This window comes from Brachionichthys hirsutus, chromosome 3, assembly GCF_040956055.1.
Source record: "Brachionichthys hirsutus isolate HB-005 chromosome 3, CSIRO-AGI_Bhir_v1, whole genome shotgun sequence".
Taxonomy (NCBI): Eukaryota; Metazoa; Chordata; class Actinopteri; order Lophiiformes; family Brachionichthyidae; genus Brachionichthys; species Brachionichthys hirsutus.
The window spans coordinates 16,474,711-16,497,529 of record NC_090899.1 but is presented as its reverse complement, the minus strand read 5'-3'; the positions used below and the strand labels follow the sequence as shown (position 1 = coordinate 16,497,529).

At 48.7% G+C, this 22,819-nt stretch overlaps 1 protein-coding gene across 1 annotated transcript; it reads right to left on the bottom strand.

The window, feature by feature from the left end:
* Window positions 1-438: 438 nt before the first annotated feature.
* Window positions 439-21,994, bottom strand: cnot10 (CCR4-NOT transcription complex, subunit 10). Its single transcript, XM_068756070.1, has 19 exons — window positions 21,845-21,994; window positions 19,989-20,080; window positions 18,808-18,969; window positions 18,585-18,732; window positions 17,738-17,877; window positions 17,422-17,505; window positions 17,253-17,336; window positions 16,946-17,063; window positions 16,113-16,256; window positions 14,830-15,035; window positions 13,641-13,762; window positions 12,132-12,308; window positions 6,537-6,617; window positions 6,309-6,422; window positions 6,109-6,239; window positions 5,997-6,029; window positions 5,779-5,906; window positions 984-1,059; window positions 439-707 (listed from the first exon to the last, which is right to left on the bottom strand). The coding sequence occupies exons 1-19, from the start codon at window positions 21,858-21,860 to the stop codon at window positions 574-576; spliced, it is 2,190 nt and encodes a 729-aa protein (XP_068612171.1). The 5' UTR covers window positions 21,861-21,994; the 3' UTR covers window positions 439-573.
* Window positions 21,995-22,819: the final 825 nt, after the last annotated feature.

The following is a 22,819-nucleotide window of genomic DNA, read 5'->3' as shown; positions in this document are numbered from 1 at the left end:
TAGGCAGGAAGGAGGCGAGCGTGGAGCCCCGCCCCCGCAGCGAGGAGACGGTGTGCCAGGGCTCCTGGATTGCATCACACTATTCAATAAAATAAAACGCACAATGAGAAGTTTAAAGCAAATCATATCTGAATCTAATCTCTGTGCGCCCCCTCGTAGCTCCGCCCCTGCTTCCTGGTCTATCTGTCCCTACAGCAGAGACACAATCAGCTCAAGGACTGAAGTACTTCCATCACGACTGTTTGGAAACGTCGTCAGTAGCTGATCATCGGTCGATTGATTTCAGACCACAACAAAGCTCAGACTCAGGGATGCTTGTATCGAGCTCTATGTGAGCTAAGCTACTCCTGAGAAACATCGTAAGTACCTCTACTGCACTCATGGTGGCATGACGCGTACCGTTAATACTCTAGAATCACGCAGCAGACAGTACCGGCAAGTAGAATTTATTCCCACTGTTGAGACAGAACGCTAATGGAGTGGATATAAAAAGTCAGTCAGCTGAGGGTCCTCTCAGCATCACAGCTGGACCCCGGCCGGAGGCGTGGCACCACCAGCGGCGCCTGTGGAAGCTCATTTGCGCTGAACTTGTGTGAAGGAGGGGGGCGGCTGGACGGGCTTCTTGCGTGAGTCTGGGGAGACTCTCTGGAACGCAACGGGCAGAAGCTGGTTCCGTTTGATGATCTGCAGGGCCAGCTGGGTGTTTCCTGAGGAGGCGGAGCCAGAGGATCAGCCGTTAAAGAAGGTTCATCAATGATTCACTTATTCAACAGGTCTGAGAAACTCACTTGATCTTTTTACAGTTATTGGCCGTTGGAGGCAGATTTCATGAGTTAAAAAGTTAAAAGTGTTTGTCACCTATAAACAAGACCTTTCCATCAGCAACATTCATTCATCCCGTCGCCACGGCGTCACCACACTGTGGCTGAACATTTCTTAATTAAGCCCAAAGAAGAGATCTGTGTGTCTGGTGGAGAGCTGACCATTCTGCAGCTCCAGGTAGACGCCCAGCAGGATGGCCTCCGGGGGAACGTCCTTGGTGCTCAGCATGCAGGCTGCCTGTCAGAGGGAGACGCTGGTGAAGGAAGCGCACCCAATGCCAGCCGGGACCTTTAGACAGGCAGCCGGGCCACATCCAATCGTTTGCTCAGAGCTCATTTGGTTAGAAGGGAATTCGATGAAAACAATAAGTCCTTGTGAAGAGGACTTATTGTTATTATTGTTATTATTGTTATTATTGTTATTATTGTTATTGTTATCCTACGTCGATCCACGAATAACGTACGAAGGGAAACAAGACCGGAAGGGCTGTTTAGAAACGCTCCTCTGAGACATGCTACTGTTTACTGTACTAGTACTGTAATACATGCTACAGTTTACTGTACCAGTACTGTAATACATGCTACTGTTTACTGTACCAGTACTGTAATACATGCTACTGTTTACTGTACTAGTACTGTAATACATGCTACTGTTTACTGTACCAGTACTGTAATACATGCTACAGTTTACTGTACCAGTACTGTAATACATGCTACTGTTTACTGTACTAGTACTGTAATACATGCTACAGTTTACTGTACCAGTACTGTAATACATGCTACTGTTTACTGTACTAGTACTGTAATACATGCTACTGTTTACTGTACTAGTACTGTAATACATGCTACAGTTTACTGTACCAGTACTGTAATACATGCTACTGTTTACTGTACTAGTACTGTAATACATGCTACAGTTTACTGTACCAGTACTGTAATACATGCTACAGTTTACTGTACTAGTACTGTAATACATGCTACAGTTTACTGTACCAGTACTGTAATACATGCTACTGTTTACTGTACTAGTACTGTAATACATGCTACAGTTTACTGTACCAGTACTGTAATACATGCTACTGTTTACTGTACTAGTACTGTAATACATGCTACAGTTTACTGTACCAGTACTGTAATACATGCTACAGTTTACTGTACTAGTACTGTAATACATGCTACAGTTTACTGTACTAGTACTGTAATACATGCTACAGTTTACTGTACCAGTACTGTAATACATGCTACTGTTTACTGTACTAGTACTGTAATACATGCTACAGTTTACTGTACCAGTACTGTAATACATGCTACTGTTTACTGTACTAGTACTGTAATACATGCTACAGTTTACTGTACTAGTACTGTAATACATGCTACAGTTTACTGTACCAGTACTGTAATACATGCTACTGTTTACTGTACCAGTACTGTAATACATGCTACAGTTTACTGTACCAGTACTGTAATACATGCTACTGTTTACTGTACTAGTACTGTAATACATGCTACTGTTTACTGTACTAGTACTGTAATACATGCTACAGTTTACTGTACTAGTACTGTAATACATGCTACTGTTTACTGTACTAGTACTGTAATACATGCTACAGTTTACTGTACCAGTACTGTAATACATGCTACAGTTTACTGTACTAGTACTGTAATACATGCTACAGTTTACTGTACCAGTACTGTAATACATGCTACAGTTTACTGTACTAGTACTGTAATACATGCTACAGTTTACTGTACCAGTACTGTAATACATGCTACTGTTTACTGTACTAGTACTGTAATACATGCTACAGTTTACTGTACCAGTACTGTAATACATGCTACTGTTTACTGTACTAGTACTGTAATACATGCTACAGTTTACTGTACCAGTACTGTAATACATGCTACAGTTTACTGTACTAGTACTGTAATACATGCTACAGTTTACTGTACTAGTACTGTAATACATGCTACAGTTTACTGTACCAGTACTGTAATACATGCTACAGTTTACTGTACTAGTACTGTAATACATGCTACAGTTTACTGTACCAGTACTGTAATACATGCTACAGTTTACTGTACTAGTACTGTAATACATGCTACAGTTTACTGTACCAGTACTGTAATACATGCTACTGTTTACTGTACCAGTACTGTAATACATGCTACAGTTTACTGTACCAGTACTGTAATACATGCTACTGTTTACTGTACTAGTACTGTAATACATGCTACAGTTTACTGTACTAGTACTGTAATACATGCTACAGTTTACTGTACTAGTACTGTAATACATGCTACTGTTTACTGTACTAGTACTGTAATACATGCTACAGTTTACTGTACCAGTACTGTAATACATGCTACTGTAATACATGCTACAGTTGACTGTACCAGTACTGTAATACATGCTACAGTTGACTGTACTAGTACTGTAATACATGCTACTGTTTACTGTACTAGTACTGTAATACATGCTACTGTTTACTGTACCAGTACTGTAATACATGCTACAGTTGACTGTACCAGTACTGTAATACATGCTACAGTTGACTGTACTAGTACTGTAATACATGCTACTGTTTACTGTACTAGTACTGTAATACATGCTACTGTTTACTGTACCAGTACTGTAATACATGCTACAGTTGACTGTACTTGTACTGTAATACATGCTACTGTTTACTGTACCAGTACTGTAATACATGCTACTGTTTACTGTACTTGTACTGTAATACATGCTACTGTTTACTGTACTAGTACTGTAATACATGCTACAGTTGACTGTACCAGTACTGTAATACATGCTACTGTTTACTGTACCAGTACTGTAATACATGCTACAGTTTACTGTACTAGTACTGTAATACATGCTACAGTTTACTGTACTAGTACTGTAATACATGCTACAGTTTACTGTACTAGTACTGTAATACATGCTACTGTTTACTGTACTAGTACTGTAATACATGCTACAGTTTACTGTACCAGTACTGTAATACATGCTACAGTTTACTGTACCAGTACTGTAATACATGCTACTGTTTACTGTACTAGTACTGTAATACATGCTACAGTTGACTGTACCAGTACTGTAATACATGCTACAGTTGACTGTACTAGTACTGTAATACATGCTACTGTTTACTGTACTAGTACTGTAATACATGCTACTGTTTACTGTACCAGTACTGTAATGCATGCTACTGTTTGACTGTACTTGTACTGTAATACATGCTACAGTTGACTGTACTTGTACTGTAATACATGCTACTGTTTACTGTACCAGTACTGTAATACATGCTACAGTTGTTTGTACTTGTACTGTAATACATGCTACTGTTTACTGTACTAGTACTGTAATACATGCTACAGTTGACTGTACTAGTACTGTAATACATGCTACTGTTTACTGTACTTGTACTGTAATACGTGCTACAGTTTACTGTACTAGTACTGTAATACGTGCTACAGTTGACTGTACTAGTACTGTAATACATGCTACAGTTGACTGTACTAGTACTGTAATACATGCTACTGTTTGACTGTACCTGTACTGTAATACATGCTACAGTTGACTGTACCAGTACTGTAATACATGCTACAGTTGACTGTACCAGTACTGTAATACATGCTACTGTGCGACTGTACTTGTACTGTAATACATGCTACAGTTGACTGTACCAGTACTGTAATACATGCTACAGTTGACTGTACTAGTACTGTAATACATGCTACTGTTTACTGTACTAGTACTGTAATACATGCTACAGTTGACTGTACTAGTACTGTAATACATGCTACTGTTTACTGTACTAGTACTGTAATACATGCTACAGTTGACTGTACTTGTACTGTAATACATGCTACAGTTGACTGTACTAGTACTGTAACACATGCTACAGTTTACTGTACTTGTACTGTAATACATGCTACAGTTGACTGTACTAGTACTGTAATACATGCTACTGTTGACTGTACTAGTACTGTAATACATGCTACAGTTGACTGTACTAGTACTGTAATACATGCTACTGTTTACTGTACTAGTACTGTAATACATGCTAGTTTACTGTACTTGTACTGTAATACATGCTACAGTTGACTGTACTTGTACTGTAATACATGCTACAGTTGACTGTACTAGTACTGTAATACATGCTACGGTTGACTGTACTAGTACTGTAATACATGCTACTGTTGACTGTACTTGTACTGTAATACATGCTACAGTTGACTGTACTTGTACTGTAATACATGCTACAGTTGACTGTACTTGTACTGTAATGCATGCTACTGTTTACTGTACTAGTACTGTAATAGATGCTACAGTTTACTGTACCAGTACTGTAATACATGCTACTGTTTACTGTACTAGTACTGTAATACATGCTACTGTTTACTGTACTTGTACTGTAATACATGCTACAGTTGACTGTACTAGTACTGTAATACATGCTACTGTTTACTGTACTTGTACTGTAATACATGCTACAGTTTACTGTACCAGTACTGTAATACATGCTACTGTTTACTGTACTAGTACTGTAATACATGCTACTGTTTACTGTACTTGTACTGTAATACATGCTACAGTTGACTGTACTTGTACTGTAATACATGCTACTGTTGACACATCTCACAACATATGAATAAGGAAAAACATCACAATAAAATAATGACAGGCGTTTGCTTTGGCCTGCGGTGTGAAATTCACCATTCGCCGTAACGATATCTGGCGCCATCTAGCGTTCTGAATGGGTATAATGTCTAGACCCCGAATATTATAAGTCCCCACTTTTTCCAGCCTAATTTCAATGCAAAAGACAGCGTGTTATAATCGGGCCAATACGGTACACTTTAATCTCGTAGGGCAAGAAAAGCATGTTCCCTGACACCGCCCCACTATGAGAACCACTGGGTTAGAGGAACCGGGATCTCGTTACACAAGTCCTACCTGATGGAGGCACTTGCGAGCTTTGTCGTACTCGCTCCTCAAGCAGTAGGCACTGCCCAAGTTGAAGAGCATCATTGTCCGAGCTGATGTGACACTGCTGGGGTAACACGTGAGAGCGTGCCTCCCTGCTGGAAACACGGGAATGGGTTTGTGAATACCAGACCTTTCCTGGACTGCAATGACCAGCGACACCCCCGTTGAGCTTCAGTTCAACTCACAAGACTCAACAGGCTCATCTCCTTTGTCAGACCCTGTTGGGCAAAACAAAGCAACCATTGACAAAACAAGACCAAAGCCCACACCAGGCGGTCGCAAGCGGAGCGTCCGTACCTTGGTCTTGCTCGTTGGTCAACACTCCAACCGACACGTCGCTTACATTCTCTGGGTTGAGGTGAGCGATGGCGTCTGATATCCTGTCCAATGAGATCAGGGCTTCGGCAGCGTAGAGGTGACCCAGAAACCTGAACACAGACCTCTCAGTGACTGCGTGCAGACAAGGTCCACCTGACCGTGGGTCAGCCTGCACCTACTTGAGGGATCCGGACAGCTTGGTTTGATGGAGCAGCTTCTCTGCGTGATTTAAAGCCATCAAATTGTCTCCCAGTGCCAACGCCACATACGCACTGCAGGCCAAGATGGAGCACCTGCAGAGCAGTCACATGACCGGTTAGTGCAACGCACGGATTGCTGCTTCTCCAGCTACCATTGAACTGAGCGAGAGAGAAAGAGAAAGGGCATTCCAGGAGACGTCTTCTGACCTCAGGTTCTCTACCTCCTGCTTTCGGAGAGGAGATGATGGAGCTGCAGACAAAAACTTATCGGCCTCCTGCCCTTTCCCACTACAAGAACACACAAAACACAACTTCAGAACTTATACTGTATCAACTGTATATTGAGGTACAATGTTTACTTTAGACACATTTATTGAATCCAGCAAAGACAAGTCTTCCATCTCTTAGAAACTTTACGTTTGGAGGGCGGCCGTGGCTCAGTTGGTCGTCCAGTCATCAGTAGGTCAGTGGTTCGAGTCCCAGCTCTGACTGTCTATATGTCAAAGTGTCCTTGTCCCAAATTGAACCAGTGGGTCTGGCAGCTTGCCTTGCATGGGAGCAGAAACCCACTGGAGTGTGAATGGGTGAATAAAAGCGCGTTGGGCACGGCGAAGGTGCAGCAGATTTACCGTCTAATGGCAAACTGTGGCGACGCACACGCCATCTGACACGTGAAGCAACGTACTCGTAGAGCAGGGGTCGGGAACCTATGGCTCGCGAGCCATATATGGCTCTTTTGATGATCGCATATGGCTCGCGCTCAGATAAAAAATAAATAAAAAGTTTTGTCGTGTGTCGTGTTTTTTGTTGTGAGTAACTTGTTCGCTTTGTCTGGATCTTATGTTCCGTTTTCTTTGCGGCACCAGCCGGTCGCCGTCTGTTAGTAGAGCTTGTGTTGCATTTTATTGTGAAAAATCACAGAGCGGAAGCACGCTGTCACGGTTACGCCCTGAGCCTGGGCTGCCACTTTAAAAGTAGGCCGTCATCCCGCCATTAGGGGTGGGCGTGGCCAGCTGTGTGCACGGTGGCAGAGTGGACTTTGTTTGGCTCCACCTTAATTCCAGATTACTACTATTTTAATGTATTCTTACCTGGGACCTTCTTTTGGAATAAACGTGTGAAAAAGACGGGGCCCTGCGTTTGCTTCAAGAGGGCATCACTTGCTTTTTGGTTTTCTCTCGGCTGTGTATTATTACGTTGGGCTCCAGCCCCCCCTCGTCCTGTGTGCAGCTCCAGGTGTAAATGATCAATTCAACCATCGCACCGTCTCTGTTCTCTGCTTTCTGGGCTCCGCTCACGTTAGTCCGTAACGTTCAGAGGCTTATTATACTAGTTTATTACCTGCTTACCGCTTATACTGACATTTAGTTGAATCCGCGCTTAAAATATATTATATGGCTCTCACTGAAATAAATGTCCAAATATTTTGCTTTCATGGCTCTCTTAGTCAAAAAGGTTCCCGACCCCTGTCGTAGGGCGTACTACAAAGAAAGCAACCGATTCGGCAGTGGAAGAAGATGATGATGATGGTGAAGTCATGCAGGCGAGGACCCGAGCGCTGCCGAACGTCGGAGGGTTCAGCAGTGGAAGTGCGTTCCTACGGCATAGAGGAAGTGCGTTCCTTCGGCATAGAGGAAGTGCGTTCCTTCGGCATAGAGGAAGTGCGTTCCTACGGCATAGAGGAAGTGCGTTCCTTCGGCATAGAGGAAGTGCGTTCCTTCGGCATAGAGGAAGTGCGTTCCTACGGCATATAGCAGGGCTGGGCAAACTTTTTGACTCGCGGGCCACAATAGGTTCTAAAATTTGACAGAGGGGCCGGACCAGGAACAGATGGATGGAGTGTTTGTGTGAGCTAATATAAATGACACATGAAAGCTATTGCATTAAAGGATTTGGCCTTTTACAGGTAGCATTACAGGGAAAAGGTCAAATGAATGAGGTTTAATTATAATACAATTTTATTTAATGTAATATAATTTGGACAAGTTTGGCGGGCCGGATTAAAAAGACCAACGGGCCGCATATGGCCCCCGGGCCTGGGTTTGCCCATGCCTGGCATAGAGGAAGTGCGTTCCTTCGGCATAGAGGAAGTGCGTTCCTACGGCATAGAGGAAGTGCGTTCCTACGGCATAGAGGAAGTGCGTTCCTTCGGCATAGAGGAAGTGCGTTCCTTCGGCATAGAGGAAGTGCGTTCCTACGGCATAGAGGAAGTGCGTTCCTCCGGCATAGAGGAAGTGCGTTCCTACGGCATAGAGGAAGTGCGTTCCTACGGCATAGAGGAAGTGCGTTCCTACGGCATAGAGGAAGTGCGTTCCTACGGCATAGAGGAAGTGCGTTCCTACGGCATAGAGGAAGTGCGTTCCTACGGCATAGAGGAAGTGCGTTCCTTCGGCATAGAGGAAGTGCGTTCCTACGGCATAGAGGAAGTGCGTTCCTACGGCATAGAGGAAGTGCGTTCCTACGGCACAGAGGAAGTGCGTTCCTACGGCACAGAGGACGTGCGTTCCTACGGCACAGAGGACGTGCGTTCCTACGGCACAGAGGAAGTGCGTTCCTACGGCACAGAGGAAGTGCGTTCCTACGGCACAGAGGAAGTGCGTTCCTACGGCACAGAGGACGTGCGTTCCTACGGCACAGAGGACGTGCGTTCCTACGGCATAGAGGAAGTGCGTTCCTACGGCACAGAGGACGTGCGTTCCTACGGCACAGAGGAAGTGCGTTCCTACGGCACAGAGGAAGTGCGTTCCTACGGCACAGAGGAAGTGCGTTCCTACGGCACAGAGGAAGTGCGTTCCTACAGCACAGAGGACGTGCGTTCCTACAGCACAGAGGACGTGCGTTCCTACAGCACAGAGGACGTGCGTTCCTACAGCACAGAGGACGTGCGTTCCTACGGCACAGAGGACGTGCGTTCCTACGGCACAGAGGAAGTGCGTTCCTACAGCACAGAGGACGTGCGTTCCTACGGCACAGAGGACGTGCGTTCCTACGGCATAGAGGAAGTGCGTTCCTACAGCATAGAGGAAGTGCGTTCCTACAGCACAGAGGACGTGCGTTCCTACAGCACAGAGGAAGTGCGTTCCTACAGCACAGAGGACGTGCGTTCCTACAGCACAGAGGAAGTGCGTTCCTACAGCATAGAGGAAGTGCGTTCCTACAGCATAGAGGAAGTGCGTTCCTACAGCATAGAGGAAGTGCGTTCCTACAGCATAGAGGAAGTGCGTTCCTACGGCATAGAGGAAGTGCGTTCCTACGGCACAGAGGACGTGCGTTCCTACAGCACAGAGGACGTGCGTTCCTACAGCACAGAGGACGTGCGTTCCTACAGCACAGAGGACGTGCGTTCCTACGGCATAGAGGAAGTGCGTTCCTACGGCACAGAGGACGTGCGTTCCTACGGCACAGAGGACGTGCGTTCCTACGGCACAGAGGACGTGCGTTCCTACAGCACAGAGGAAGTGCGTTCCTACGGCACAGAGGACGTGCGTTCCTACGGCACAGAGGACGTGCGTTCCTACAGCACAGAGGACGTGCGTTCCTACGGCACAGAGGACGTGCGTTCCTACGGCACAGAGGACGTGCGTTCCTACAGCACAGAGGACGTGCGTTCCTACAGCACAGAGGACGTGCGTTCCTACAGCAGAGGACGTGCGTTCCTACGGCATAGAGGAAGTGCGTTCCTACAGCACAGAGGACGTGCGTTCCTACAGCACAGAGGACGTGCGTTCCTACAGCACAGAGGACGTGCGTTCCTACAGCACAGAGGAAGTGCGTTCCTACAGCATAGAGGAAGTGCGTTCCTACAGCACAGAGGACGTGCGTTCCTACAGCACAGAGGACGTGCGTTCCTACAGCATAGAGGAAGTGCGTTCCTACAGCATAGAGGAAGTGCGTTCCTACAGCACAGAGGAAGTGCGTTCCTACAGCATAGAGGAAGTGCGTTCCTACGGCACAGAGGAAGTGCGTTCCTACAGCATAGAGGAAGTGCGTTCCTACAGCACAGAGGAAGTGCGTTCCTACAGCATAGAGGAAGTGCGTTCCTACGGCACAGAGGAAGTGCGTTCCTACGGCACAGAGGACGTGCGTTCCTACGGCACAGAGGACGTGCGTTCCTACAGCACAGAGGAAGTGCGTTCCTACGGCATAGAGGACGTGCGTTCCTACAGCACAGAGGACGTGCGTTCCTACAGCACAGAGGACGTGCGTTCCTACAGCACAGAGGACGTGCGTTCCTACAGCACAGAGGAAGTGCGTTCCTACGGCACAGAGGAAGTGCGTTCCTACGGCACAGAGGAAGTGCGTTCCTACAGCACAGAGGAAGTGCGTTCCTACAGCACAGAGGACGTGCGTTCCTACGGCACAGAGGACGTGCGTTCCTACAGCACAGAGGAAGTGCGTTCCTACAGCACAGAGGAAGTGCGTTCCTACAGCACAGAGGACGTGCGTTCCTACAGCACAGAGGACGTGCGTTCCTACAGCACAGAGGACGTGCGTTCCTACAGCACAGAGGAAGTGCGTTCCTACGGCACAGAGGAAGTGCGTTCCTACGGCACAGAGGAAGTGCGTTCCTACAGCACAGAGGAAGTGCGTTCCTACGGCACAGAGGAAGTGCGTTCCTACGGCACAGAGGACGTGCGTTCCTACAGCACAGAGGACGTGCGTTCCTACAGCACAGAGGACGTGCGTTCCTACAGCACAGAGGACGTGCGTTCCTACAGCACAGAGGAAGTGCGTTCCTACAGCACAGAGGACGTGCGTTCCTACAGCACAGAGGACGTGCGTTCCTACAGCACAGAGGACGTGCGTTCCTACAGCACAGAGGACGTGCGTTCCTACAGCACAGAGGAAGTGCGTTCCTACGGCACAGAGGAAGTGCGTTCCTACGGCACAGAGGACGTGCGTTCCTACAGCACAGAGGAAGTGCGTTCCTTCGGCATAGAGGAAGTGCGTTCCTACGGCACAGAGGAAGTGCGTTCCTACGGCACAGAGGAAGTGCGTTCCTACAGCACAGAGGACGTGCGTTCCTACAGCACAGAGGACGTGCGTTCCTACAGCACAGAGGACGTGCGTTCCTACAGCACAGAGGACGTGCGTTCCTACAGCACAGAGGACGTGCGTTCCTACACTTGGCACTGAAGGGGTTCGTTATTTTGCACCAGGTCACTCGTTGATATCTTGTTTTACTTTGTGATGATGATTACGGTTTTTGTATTATGAAAATTGGACAGTTGCAGGTTTTTTGACACAAAACCCGAAGCAGCTGAGCAGTATAAACAAGCATCAATTGAACTCCGGTGTTGACGTGGACGTGACCTTTAGATGCCTGACATGCTAATCCAGAATGTAGCATGTAAGCGCTGCCCTCTGGCGTCTTTGCTGCTTAATTTTCTGAGACAAAGGACGGAGAATCTGCAGCATCTGTCGGACCAAACGGTCACCTTTTTTCCTGTGTCCTAATCTAAACTGGTTACGTTTAAAAGCCACTGGGTCATGCGAGATAAAGGCTCCTGAACAAAACACTTCCATCAACTACTTGATGAATTACCATAAAACCGGACCAGCCCCCCCCCCCCCGTACCGACACAGTTAATGCTATGCTAACTGGTAGTAGACGATCACATAGTTACATACAAGGTTTTGCTACTGACAGAACGCGTCACTGAATAAAGAAATTTGTTCTGACAATATCTCTACAAATCCGTCCCCAAACATGTCGCCTCATCGAGATATTCTGGTTTGTGGAATAAAGCAGCACGTGCACAAGTCTGCTGTGTGTGTGTGCATTTGCTGTGTGTGTGAGACCTGCAGGCGTCACTGGTGTCACTGGCCGTTTCCGTGGCCCCGGACTGACTGCCCTTGGGGCAGTTCTCCGCCGGGGCTTCTTGTTGGTGGTGCTCTGGAAGCAGCAGCAGCGCGTTCCTTAGGCAGATGGCTGCAAACTCCATGCTGGCTACGGGGATCGCTGCCGACTGGCCCTCACTGCGGACACAAGCGTGACGGTGAGAAGAGCACCAGCAGCGGGACCGTGCAAAAGGAGCGCGCGCACAAATGAAGTTAAAAGCAGTCTCCTTCAGCTTCATTGACAAGCAGACTACGCTGGTTTCAAACAAGCTGCTTTTGTATTACAATTTGACTTCAACTTTGTTTTTAGTCTGGGATGATAATCCCATTTCCCAATTTGATCCTTGAATGGAGAATTAATTATTGAACAAACAGAAAAATCACGGAGCACATAGTCCTGCTCCGGTTGGCGTGCCAAACCGGTCTCAGGTGTCCCGAGTCCAGGAATTAAACGAACTCCTCTGGAACCCCACAATAGGCAGGCAGACAACTGTATGAATGGATGACTTTTAATGTAAATGTTATTCTGCTTGAGAACAAAGAAGAGCTGGAGGTGAAGTTCTTTGCTGCCTCCAGTAGTTGGGACTAACAGGCGGGGAGAAAGACAGAGCGAGCATTGACATATTGTCTCCCTGTTGTCTTTTAGCTGCCCTCGAACTCTTTACAAAGTGAATTTTCCCACGAAAACGAGGGCTGAGCCAAGTGTGTGAAGCTCAGTGGAGATGAGCTGGATGTAATTCCCAACTGCAGCTCTCCTGTGGCGAGATGGAGAGGAGAGCCAAAGAAAGGAAAGGAGAAAGCTAAGAGCGGTGGAGCCCCGATGAATGTGTGTGCATGTTAGGGATGCTGGCTAAGCACGCTAGCACCTTGAAGCTCGTCGCTGTGGAAGCATTCTGAAGTGGACGAGAACAACCTGGTGATTGAGGTGTTCAAGCTACTCCACAGGAGTGCTCTGATTAAGAGTTAAATGTTGAAATAAGATGATAAAATAAAAAATACGGGACATGCTGGATCCGTTCCTTCACTCGTCTCTAATAAAAAAACTTTTTATTGTAGAAGTATCGGATCTGGACTCTATCGGCTCAAAATCAAATGACTCGGAGGCAAGACAAACCTGATCAGGACATCCCTAGTGCACATTAATATTCGTTTCCTTTCTCTCACTTGGACTGTTTGTTCACTCTCCACGCTCTGTGTTTAAGTTCTAGTTTCCCAGAGTGGCATAAACATGCTTTTCCTTTTGCGTTTTTTGCGGCTCATCATCTTCATCAGATATAACGTGACCACGACCAGGTGAAGTGGTGCTCGCTGCTGGGATACGTTCGGCAGCAAGACCTACCCAACATGGTTTCATTCTGTGATTGAGAGATGCCAAACTATGATTTGAGGAGAAAACATTGACGAAGCGTTAATAAAAACAGTGACTGCCCTCTGCTGCCCACGCAGGTCAGGATGCAGGGCTACACTGACCTGTAGATCGTGTTCTGGGTGGACTGGGACGCCAGAATGATCTTACGATGGTACCCCTGCCCAACAACAGACTGAACGATGCCTTTTTTACAAGGTAGACCTTTGCTCTCCTGCTCCGACCCCTGGAAACAAACAAGCATCTTTAAAATGTGACGCCACATTCCTGCAATTGAAGAAGAAAACCCAGGGAAGAAACAAAGCAGCACTCAGGGTAGGATTTACCGTATTTTCACGACCTTATGACGCACCTGGTGATTCGCCGCAGTCTCATTAACAGCTGATTTTTCGGTATTTCAAACGTACAAAGGGCGCGCGGATCAAAAGGCGCCGGCATGATAGGTGCGCAAAATAAAGCAGGAGCAAAACTGAGTTTGGTACTCACATCTTTAATCATCATCAATCAAACAAGTATACTAGTGCGCGTTTTAAAAAATAGAGCCGGAGCAAAACAGAGTCATTAATCAAACCCATCAAAGTCCTCATCCTCTGTTTCTGTAGTGAACAGCTGCGCTAGATCTCCGTCAAACGTGCCGGCCTCTTTCTTCACTGTCAGAGTCTCTTTTCGCGCTGTGCGGCGCCTCGGAAATGAAGCGAACAACAATGCTAGCAGACAGTTAGCCGAAGCGGCTACAATCCAGTCAAACGGTGGCGCTGCGCTGCCTTCCACTCTGAGTGGAACTGTGTTCTCCTTCTGTCCCCAGCGCTCCCACGCAGCCCGCAGTTTAACGTTGAACGGTTGGAGTTCTTTGGTTAATCCACCGGGGATGATGACGATAAACTAGCTTGCTAGTTAGCCCGTTAGCTAGCTTCACTCCGGTTTAGACCGTATCGGTGAGATCGCCGCGCACGGAGTCGCCGATCGCAGGAGCCGAGTTGCTGCAGGTCTTCTTCTTGCTTCCTCCTCTTCCTCCATGGATTCATTAACGCTGGATTCTCTCTCCGCTGCTCTGTTCCCGTGTTCTGCTGCGGGACCGACAGCCTCGGCAGCCACTTCTGTCAGCACGCCATAATAGTTTACTATGGTGAAGCGCCTCGGTACGTATCACTCCGCGAGGCGCCTGACTGAGTCCGCCTTACAACAACAAATAGGCCGCGCGGACCAATGGACGCGCGGCACATTTTGAAAAAAATCTAAGACTTTTAGGCGCGTCCTATGGGTGTGAAAATACGGTACATCCGTTAGTCCTACCCCCTTGTTGGCAGAGACGCAGCACTCCGCAAGCCGCAGCCACAGCCGAGGGTTGGAATGGTAAACTTGTACCGCCTCCATCAGACACTCAAACGCCGCCAGAGGCCGGCCGATGTGCAGCAGCTGAATGCCGCAGTTATACAGCAGCTCATAGCGCTTGTTGGCCAGGAGAGCACACATGGGGATACCAGTGAACCTCTTAGCTGCTGTTTGACACAGAGGAAATACATCTGTTACCATTGGAGACACGCAATACCCCTTCAGAAGCAGCTTCATTCAATGTGGACGCTGCATGAAACATCAGGTCATCTATGGGGCGTCATCTATCATCTATGGGGCGTCACCTATGGGGCGTCACCTATGGGGCGTCACCTATGGGGCGTCACCTATGGGGCGTCACCTATGGGGCGTCACCTATGGGGCGTCATCTATGGGGCGTCACCTATGGGGCGTCATCTATGGGGCGTCATCTATCATCTATGGGGCGTCACCTATGGGGCGTCACCTATGGGGCGTCACCTATGGGGCGTCATCTATGGGGCGTCATCTATGGGGCGTCACCTATGGGGCGTCACCTATGGGGCGTCACCTATGGGGCGTCATCTATGGGGCGTCATCTATCATCTATGGGGCGTCACCTATGGGGCGTCACCTATGGGGCGTCACCTATGGGGCGTCACCTATGGGGCGTCACCTATGGGGCGTCACCTATGGGGCGTCACCTATGGGGCGTCACCTATGGGGCGTCACCTACGGGGCGTCATCTACCAGTGTGTGGTGAGGGGTTTTACAGCCTTAAAACATTTATGTACATGTATAATAATTGTAAAAAAAATAAAAATTACTACATTGCGGATTTCACTTATTGCGGGTTGTTTTTGGAACGTAACCCCTGCGGAAAATGAGGGACTACTGTATACGGTTATTATTTGTAGTATTTGTAGTAGTGTGGAAAAGAGTAGGTGGGCTGGTAACAGAGCAGGGAGGGCTCTAAAGGTTAAAATACACAAATAGGGCGTCACTACTTGGGGGGTTTTCACCTCTGACGGAACGCCTGGGACGTCACATCCGTGACAGAGGGACGACTGTAGCAGTACTACTCTAGTACACAGCGCATACAGAGACACAATACACACGTTTTAACCTCAAACTGTTGGAATGAAATGGAAACTAACTTTTGAGTACAAAGTGGATAAATTGAATCAGTGTTTTGGCATGACAGCAGGTGAGGCACGGCCTTTGACCCTAGTCAAGTAGCAGGTGTTACTGCGAGCCACACTTACCGTTGCTGCAGTCCCCCAGCTGTGCACAGGTGTGCTCATTCTCTTGCAGGGCCTTCTTGAAGTAGAAAACGCCGAGATTATGTTTTCCCATTGCAAAATGGATGCAGCCCAGATTGTTCCAAAACATACACCGAACACATTCACCTAAACGGAACAAAGACAAACGCACAATACGTCAACGTGCACCTGTAAAAGCCAGAGGTGAGCACGAGCCCCCATCTGGAGGCAAGCCTGCATCAGCCGGGCCGGGGGGTACTTGTATATGGACTACATGATCTCATCAGTACCTGGTTCTTTCAGCGGTCTGAACACGCACGCTGGTGTAGATGCTGCCTGCCTTCTGATTGGCCTCTTACCTGCCTGCCTTCTGATTGGCCTCTTACCTGCCTGCCTTCTGATTGGCCTCTTACCTGCCTGCCTTCGTGTCTCCGTTTCAACGCACTTCATCACTTAAACAGTAATAACTGCAGTCATTCAAATAGAAGCGCTTTTGTGTCAACTCAAAATCAATAAACTCGCAAACTCTGGCAGTAAATTCTATTTTACATTAGAAGTGACTCGCTTAAAACAACAACACAGTTTTGTGAGTAAAGTTTGTGAAGTGACACAAGTACGATGACAAGTTCTTAATTATTCGGCCTCGCTCTCCTAATCTGAAATTGAAACCCACACCCTTACGTGTACCTTAATTGGACATTATAAAACGCCAGGCGTGAGCAGCTGGGCGTGGGGATCAGCCGCGCAGGACGGACGGTTTGAACAGAATCAGAACTCGCCGTCTGGCGTTCGGATGCCGGTAGAACATCGATATTTCGGAGCACAGCGGTTTTCACCTGTCTTGATTGGTCCAGGATGCTCTGCGATGTTGGAGCTGTTCAACAGCTTCACTGCTTTACGATAGTTCCCTCTCAGATACTCAAAGTTACTCTTGAGAAAGAGGGAAGGTGCGGACTGATGGGTGAGACAGGAAACACGGGTCAGGGAGATGCAGAAGAGGAGAGGCTCTGAAAAGCCACTCATCAGGCATTTGGTGTAAAGGGGACCCCCAATCGCCCAACGGGGACCCCAGCGTCTCGGGCTGATGCGAGAAAAGCCCCAACCCGCCCCCACCTCACGGAGCAGCACTCGCAGTCTACTCACATTGCCTGCCGTGTTCATCACAGACTTGATCTCCCTTTTGCAGGCCTTGGAGGATTTCATCTGGATGTAGGCTCTCACCTTGTACTGCAACAACAAGCGTCAGGCAGTGAGCAGAGAGCACCCCGAAGAACCCACGCTCTCACTGCTCTCACTGCTCTCACGCTCTCACCTGGTGCATCTTTGATTTGGCCGCCTCCATCACTGCTGTGAACTCTGACCTCTGGCTTGAGCCATCTTTGTTCCAATTGTTGTTCTGGGTGGAATCAGGCAGAGCATAAAGCTCAGAGATTATTAGTGTTTCCTGAGAGTAAACATTCTTTTACAGTTGAAGCAGCTTGAATAATTAACACGAATCACCAAACAGTGAAATTAAAGCTCCTGATGCTGGAACCATTCAGCACGTTTGAATCAGACTCTCCAGACCGATGAGAGTCTCGTGCTGGATCTAGGCTAGGTGTTCTCGCCGGTGTGGTGCTGCGAGGTACCTCTCCTTTGCCGTTCTTATTGCTTCCTTGCACAGACAGCTTGTCCAGCACAGCCAGCAGATGGACGGCTTTCTCTGGACGGAAGGTGAGCAGGTACAAATCCACCAGCAGGAAGCAGACAGCCAGCGCAAACTTCTCTTCTAGGACAAATGAGGAAATGATTCCAGGCCAAACTCCAGAGTGGACAGAGCATCCATGTGTCCCTGAACACCTGCAGAGACACATCCATGTGTCCCTGAACGCCTGCAGAGACATCCATGTGTCCCTGAACGCCTGCAGAGACACATCCATGTGTCCCTGAACGCCTGCAGAGACATCCATGTGTCCCTGAACGCCTGCAGAGACACATCCATGTGTCCCTGAACGCCTGCAGAGACATCCATGTGTCCCTGAACGCCTGCAGAGACACATCCATGTGTCCCTGAACGCCTGCAGAGACATCCATGTGTCCCTGAACGCCTGCAGAGACACATCCATGTGTCCCTGAACGCCTGCAGAGACATCCATGTGTCCCTGAACGCCTGCAGAGACACATGGACGTCCCTAGTCCAGTCCCATAAACCCTGGGACCTAACTTTTGTTCCTGGTCAATTAAAAGTCCCCAAAACCGGAGCTCTGCGTTTGACGTATGGACACTTTGACAGCATGAATGAAATATTGATTAACAGCAGGAAACGGCACACGGCACTTCTGGATGCAGCTCAGCACGCCTCCTCATTCCCCTGCAGGTCGACTGCTTCACAAACTACTGGTACAGCTGTGCAGGGAAATACGCCGAGTATTGATCACTGAGATGGATTCCATCTTACGGGTACTGAGAGGAACCTGTGTACTCTACTCAACGTACCGAACGGCTCCAGGAACTGGTAGAGCCGCTCCGCGATGGCGACGGCGTCGGAGAACTGGCGCATGTGATAGTGGACGATGGCCTGATTATAGGACAACAAACTATTCTCCACGTCATCCAAGCCATCGACGTCGGCTGACGTGTGAACCTGGACACAGAAGGGACGCGTGATGAGACCCAGCATGCAGCGCGGCGGGACGGCGACCGGCCTCCCAGCACCCACCTGGTTCTTCATGGCCACCAGGGCCTGCTTCAGGCCGCCTGTGGTCGTCTGGCCGGACCTGTAGAACTGGACCACGGCCTTGTTCATGCTGATCTTGTAGTCGTCCTTGTTGAGCTCCTGCAGAGCCTCGAGCTGCTTCAGAGACTCGTCGTACTTCCCCACCTGAGACACAACGGCTCGATTCACCTCCGCTTGGGAGCATCAAAAGCAGCGCAGTGGCTCGGCCAAGCGCACGTGCACAATGGACAGTGTGCACGTGCGCAATGGACAATGCGCACGTGCACAATGGACAGTGTGCACGTGCACAATGGAAGCTACATTTGGACTCGGGGGGCGAACATGTGGCCCCAGGCATCGCTGTGCCTTTGAAGCACGTTTAACCCTAACCCTTGCGGGTCACGGGTGTTGCTCCAGCCAATCCCAGCTGACTGTGGGCGAGAGGCGGAGCCACACACACAATACTGATCATTTTGGAGTGACGTGGGAGGAACCTGGAGAAATCACACGCAGACAATATACAGACAGGGATCCCTCCCAGAAGCCCATTTGGTGACAGCGCTACCCACTCCGCCACCGTGCCTCATTATGGCTCCCACCAAAGTTAAACTGCTAAGAAGCCTAATTCCTGCTCCTCCTCTCCTCCTGCACCACAGTCATGTAGGGGGGGGGGGGGGGCGTCTTTATCTCACCACCGAACTTCATCCGGATCGGATCCAGAATGGAGCCAGTAAAACATATTTCATTTGAATCAGTTAAAAATACATAAACTCTGATTGGCTTTGACTCTTCATGTTGGTGAATAAAACCATCTGGAACCTTCTGGTGCTGATCCAGATCGGTTAGGAGGGGGACGAGGTCTGTGCTCTCTGAGTACTTTTCTAGTTTTAATGTGTAACTGTACTGTGCTGTACTTTTCTATATTTCTGGAGATCAGGTTTACGTTCATTTAAACTAGTTTGGGCTCAGGAACGGGTCAAACCCATGACGCCGGTAGCGTCCGCACACGGCCCAACGGACCGGACCAGACAACCAACATGAGGCGTGAAACCAGTCCGCCAAGGACGAGCTCCGCCCCTCTTCACGTTTTCAATAATCCTTAGAAACACAGGCCCTCGGTGGGTCCCACCGGTGTACAGCAGATAATCAGTGTGAGTATTTAGGACATAAAAGTACTGCGGTACCAGGAAGGCTTCGTAGGCACTGGCTGCCACTTCTTTCTCTCTGCTCGTCGCTCCAGGGGATGATTGGCTGTCGCGCTTCGGATTGGCGAGTTCTGAAAGAAGAGAATCAAAACAAGATGACGTTCTTCACCCAGTGATGGCCACGCCCCCGCGCCGCGGGGACGGCGCTTACTGCTCCGGCTACGCTTCTCTCCTCGAACACGCTCCCTCTGCAGGGCCGCAGAGGAAGCGATAAGGAGAGCAGGCCAGACACCCGGGAGAGGCTCAGGGATCTGGTCCAAGGGAGGCGCTCCAGGCGTCCATCTGGGAGGATCCGCTGGAGCATCACATCCCCTCAGAAGTACCTGGACCCCCCCTGCTCAAACCGCTGCCCCCACAACAAGGCTCGAAAGCTCAAACCAGCACGTTCAATATATAGAGCAAATTAAAATGGTATGAAATGTCTCCGTCACCGAATACTGGTCCAGACTGCACAAAGTGACAGTCGTCGGTTTCCGTAGAAACCCAGGATGACATCAAAAAATATCTCATCATTTCAGATCACAGCAGAAAACACAGACGAACAATTTCATAGGAATATAGTGTGTGTAAATGGTACACGAGTGTGTAGTGAAAAGGTAACATGTTGCCTCCGCACACACAGCTCACACTTTGTGTATCCTCGGAGCGTTTACATGGACACGTTTAATCAGATTAACATCCTGATCGGAATAAAAATGCTGCATGTGCACGCCCAAATCGGATTAGTCTGACCCGATCGAGAGGGGTGCTTTATACCGATTGATGATCCGGTCAGGGCGCATGAAAACACTTATTCCGATGTTCCGGTACAAGTCGTCCCTACTGCGCATGTCTGTGACGTCAGCTAAACGCGCTAATGCTATTCCCGGAAGCTAGCTGAAGCAGAGCGAGCGAAAGTCAGAACCGGTCAGTATCTGAGACAAACACGTTACCGGAGACATTAAAGGAGGAACGTAACAACGCAAACGGGAAAACGCGCTAAAATAACGCTGACGTTTCAAGCAGAAAGGGGCGGAGCCATGTTTTGTTTACAACGGAAGTCCTCTTCTACTATTTCCGGTATATTTGGTAAAAAATTGCGCATTTCAAAATAATGTACTCCGGATCAATATTTCGGGGCCATGGACACAGTGCATCCGATCATAATTCTACTCCGAACTCTGATCAGATTTAATCAATGTTGTCCAGTAAACGCAGCCAGTGACGCTGCAGACATTAGACGGGACCCGCCAGCAGACCGCTTGACCGTCCGCCCACCTCCCACCGCGATGCGGGTCCGGGTCCGGGGCCGGGGCCGGGGCCGGGTCCGGGGCCGGGGCCGGGGCCGGGGCCGGGGCCGGGGCCGGGTCCGGGGCCGGGGCCGGGGCCGGGGCCGGGTCCGGGTCCGGGTCCGGGTTCGGGGCCGGGGCCGGGGCCGGGGCCGGGGGGCAACGTCTCAGCAGGGATGCCCGACTTGCCTCGCCTCGGATCCCTCCAGCTGTTCCGGGAGGGATCCGAGGCGTTCCCAGGCCAGCCGAGACACATCGTCCCTCCAGGGGGTTGATTATGTTTCCATATTTAAAATAATGTCGACAGGTCTTCGTGGGATATTAAATGGATTTGGAATTATGACGTTCATTATTATTATAAAACCAATTAAATGATGTCAAATGAACCGACGGCCGCTAGCACTGATTCCCAGCCGGACCCCCGCTAGCTCGGTGCGGAACTCGCCCAAAGCGCCGGGACTCTGCTGCGCCTTTGTTAACAAACATCATCCGAAACGACTCGGTGTCAGCGGGAAGCTCGGATAGCGCGACCACGACTAGCCACCGAGCTAGCGCTAGCACACTCACCTTGATTCTCAGCCATGTCTGGGGCCGCTTTAGCGCTAATGGCGAGCTTTGATCTCGCGGTAAAGACTCGGCTGAACTCCGTTTCCAGAGACGAGGTGGGGAAGGACGTCCTGGAACGAATAAAGGTCAATGTTTCAGAGGAAATGGCCCGCTAGCTCGCTCGCTCGGAACAGAACCTTCTTCGCGCTTGGGAGTGTGCTCTCATACGTTTTACACAGCGTCGCCCCCTGCTGGCGAGGCGGTGTCAGGACGTTTTATTTTCACTGGGTACAGTAAAAGAGTTCAGCGATATTCATTTACATATATATTTTTTGATAATAGTTACAATCTCAGTTTACTTAATGACACTTATGTGTTTTGGATTTTTTTGAATGCTTGAGTAGTAGTTTCAAAACTTCTGCAATTTTCTCTTACGTGTTTAAAAAAATATATATACACAAAAACACAAAAATGCGGCACTCACTCTTTTGCACAGCAAGGTTCAGAAGCATCGAAAGTGAAATGACCATGGCAGCAGTCGCCCACTGGAGTGAATGTGAGGCCTGATTGTAACGGTGGACTGTACATGAGGAGGACCAATGCTGAAAGAACACCGTGAAGGAGTGAAGTGAGGCCTGATTGTAACGGTGGACTGTACATGAGGAGGACCAATGCTGAAAGAACACCGTGAAGGAGTGAAGTGAGGCCTGATTGTAACGGTGGACTGTACATGAGGAGGACCAATGCTGAAAGAACACCGTGAAGGAGTGAAGTGAGGCCTGATTGTAACGGTGGACTGTACATGAGGAGGACCAATGCTGAAAGAACACCGTGAAGGAGTGAATGTGAGGCCTGATTGTAACGGTGGACTGTACATGAGGAGGACCAATGCTGAAAGAACACCGTGAAGGAGTGAAGTGAGGTCTGATTGTAACGGTGGACTGTACATGAGGAGGACCAATGCTGAAAGAACACCGTGAAGGAGTGAAGTCCTGC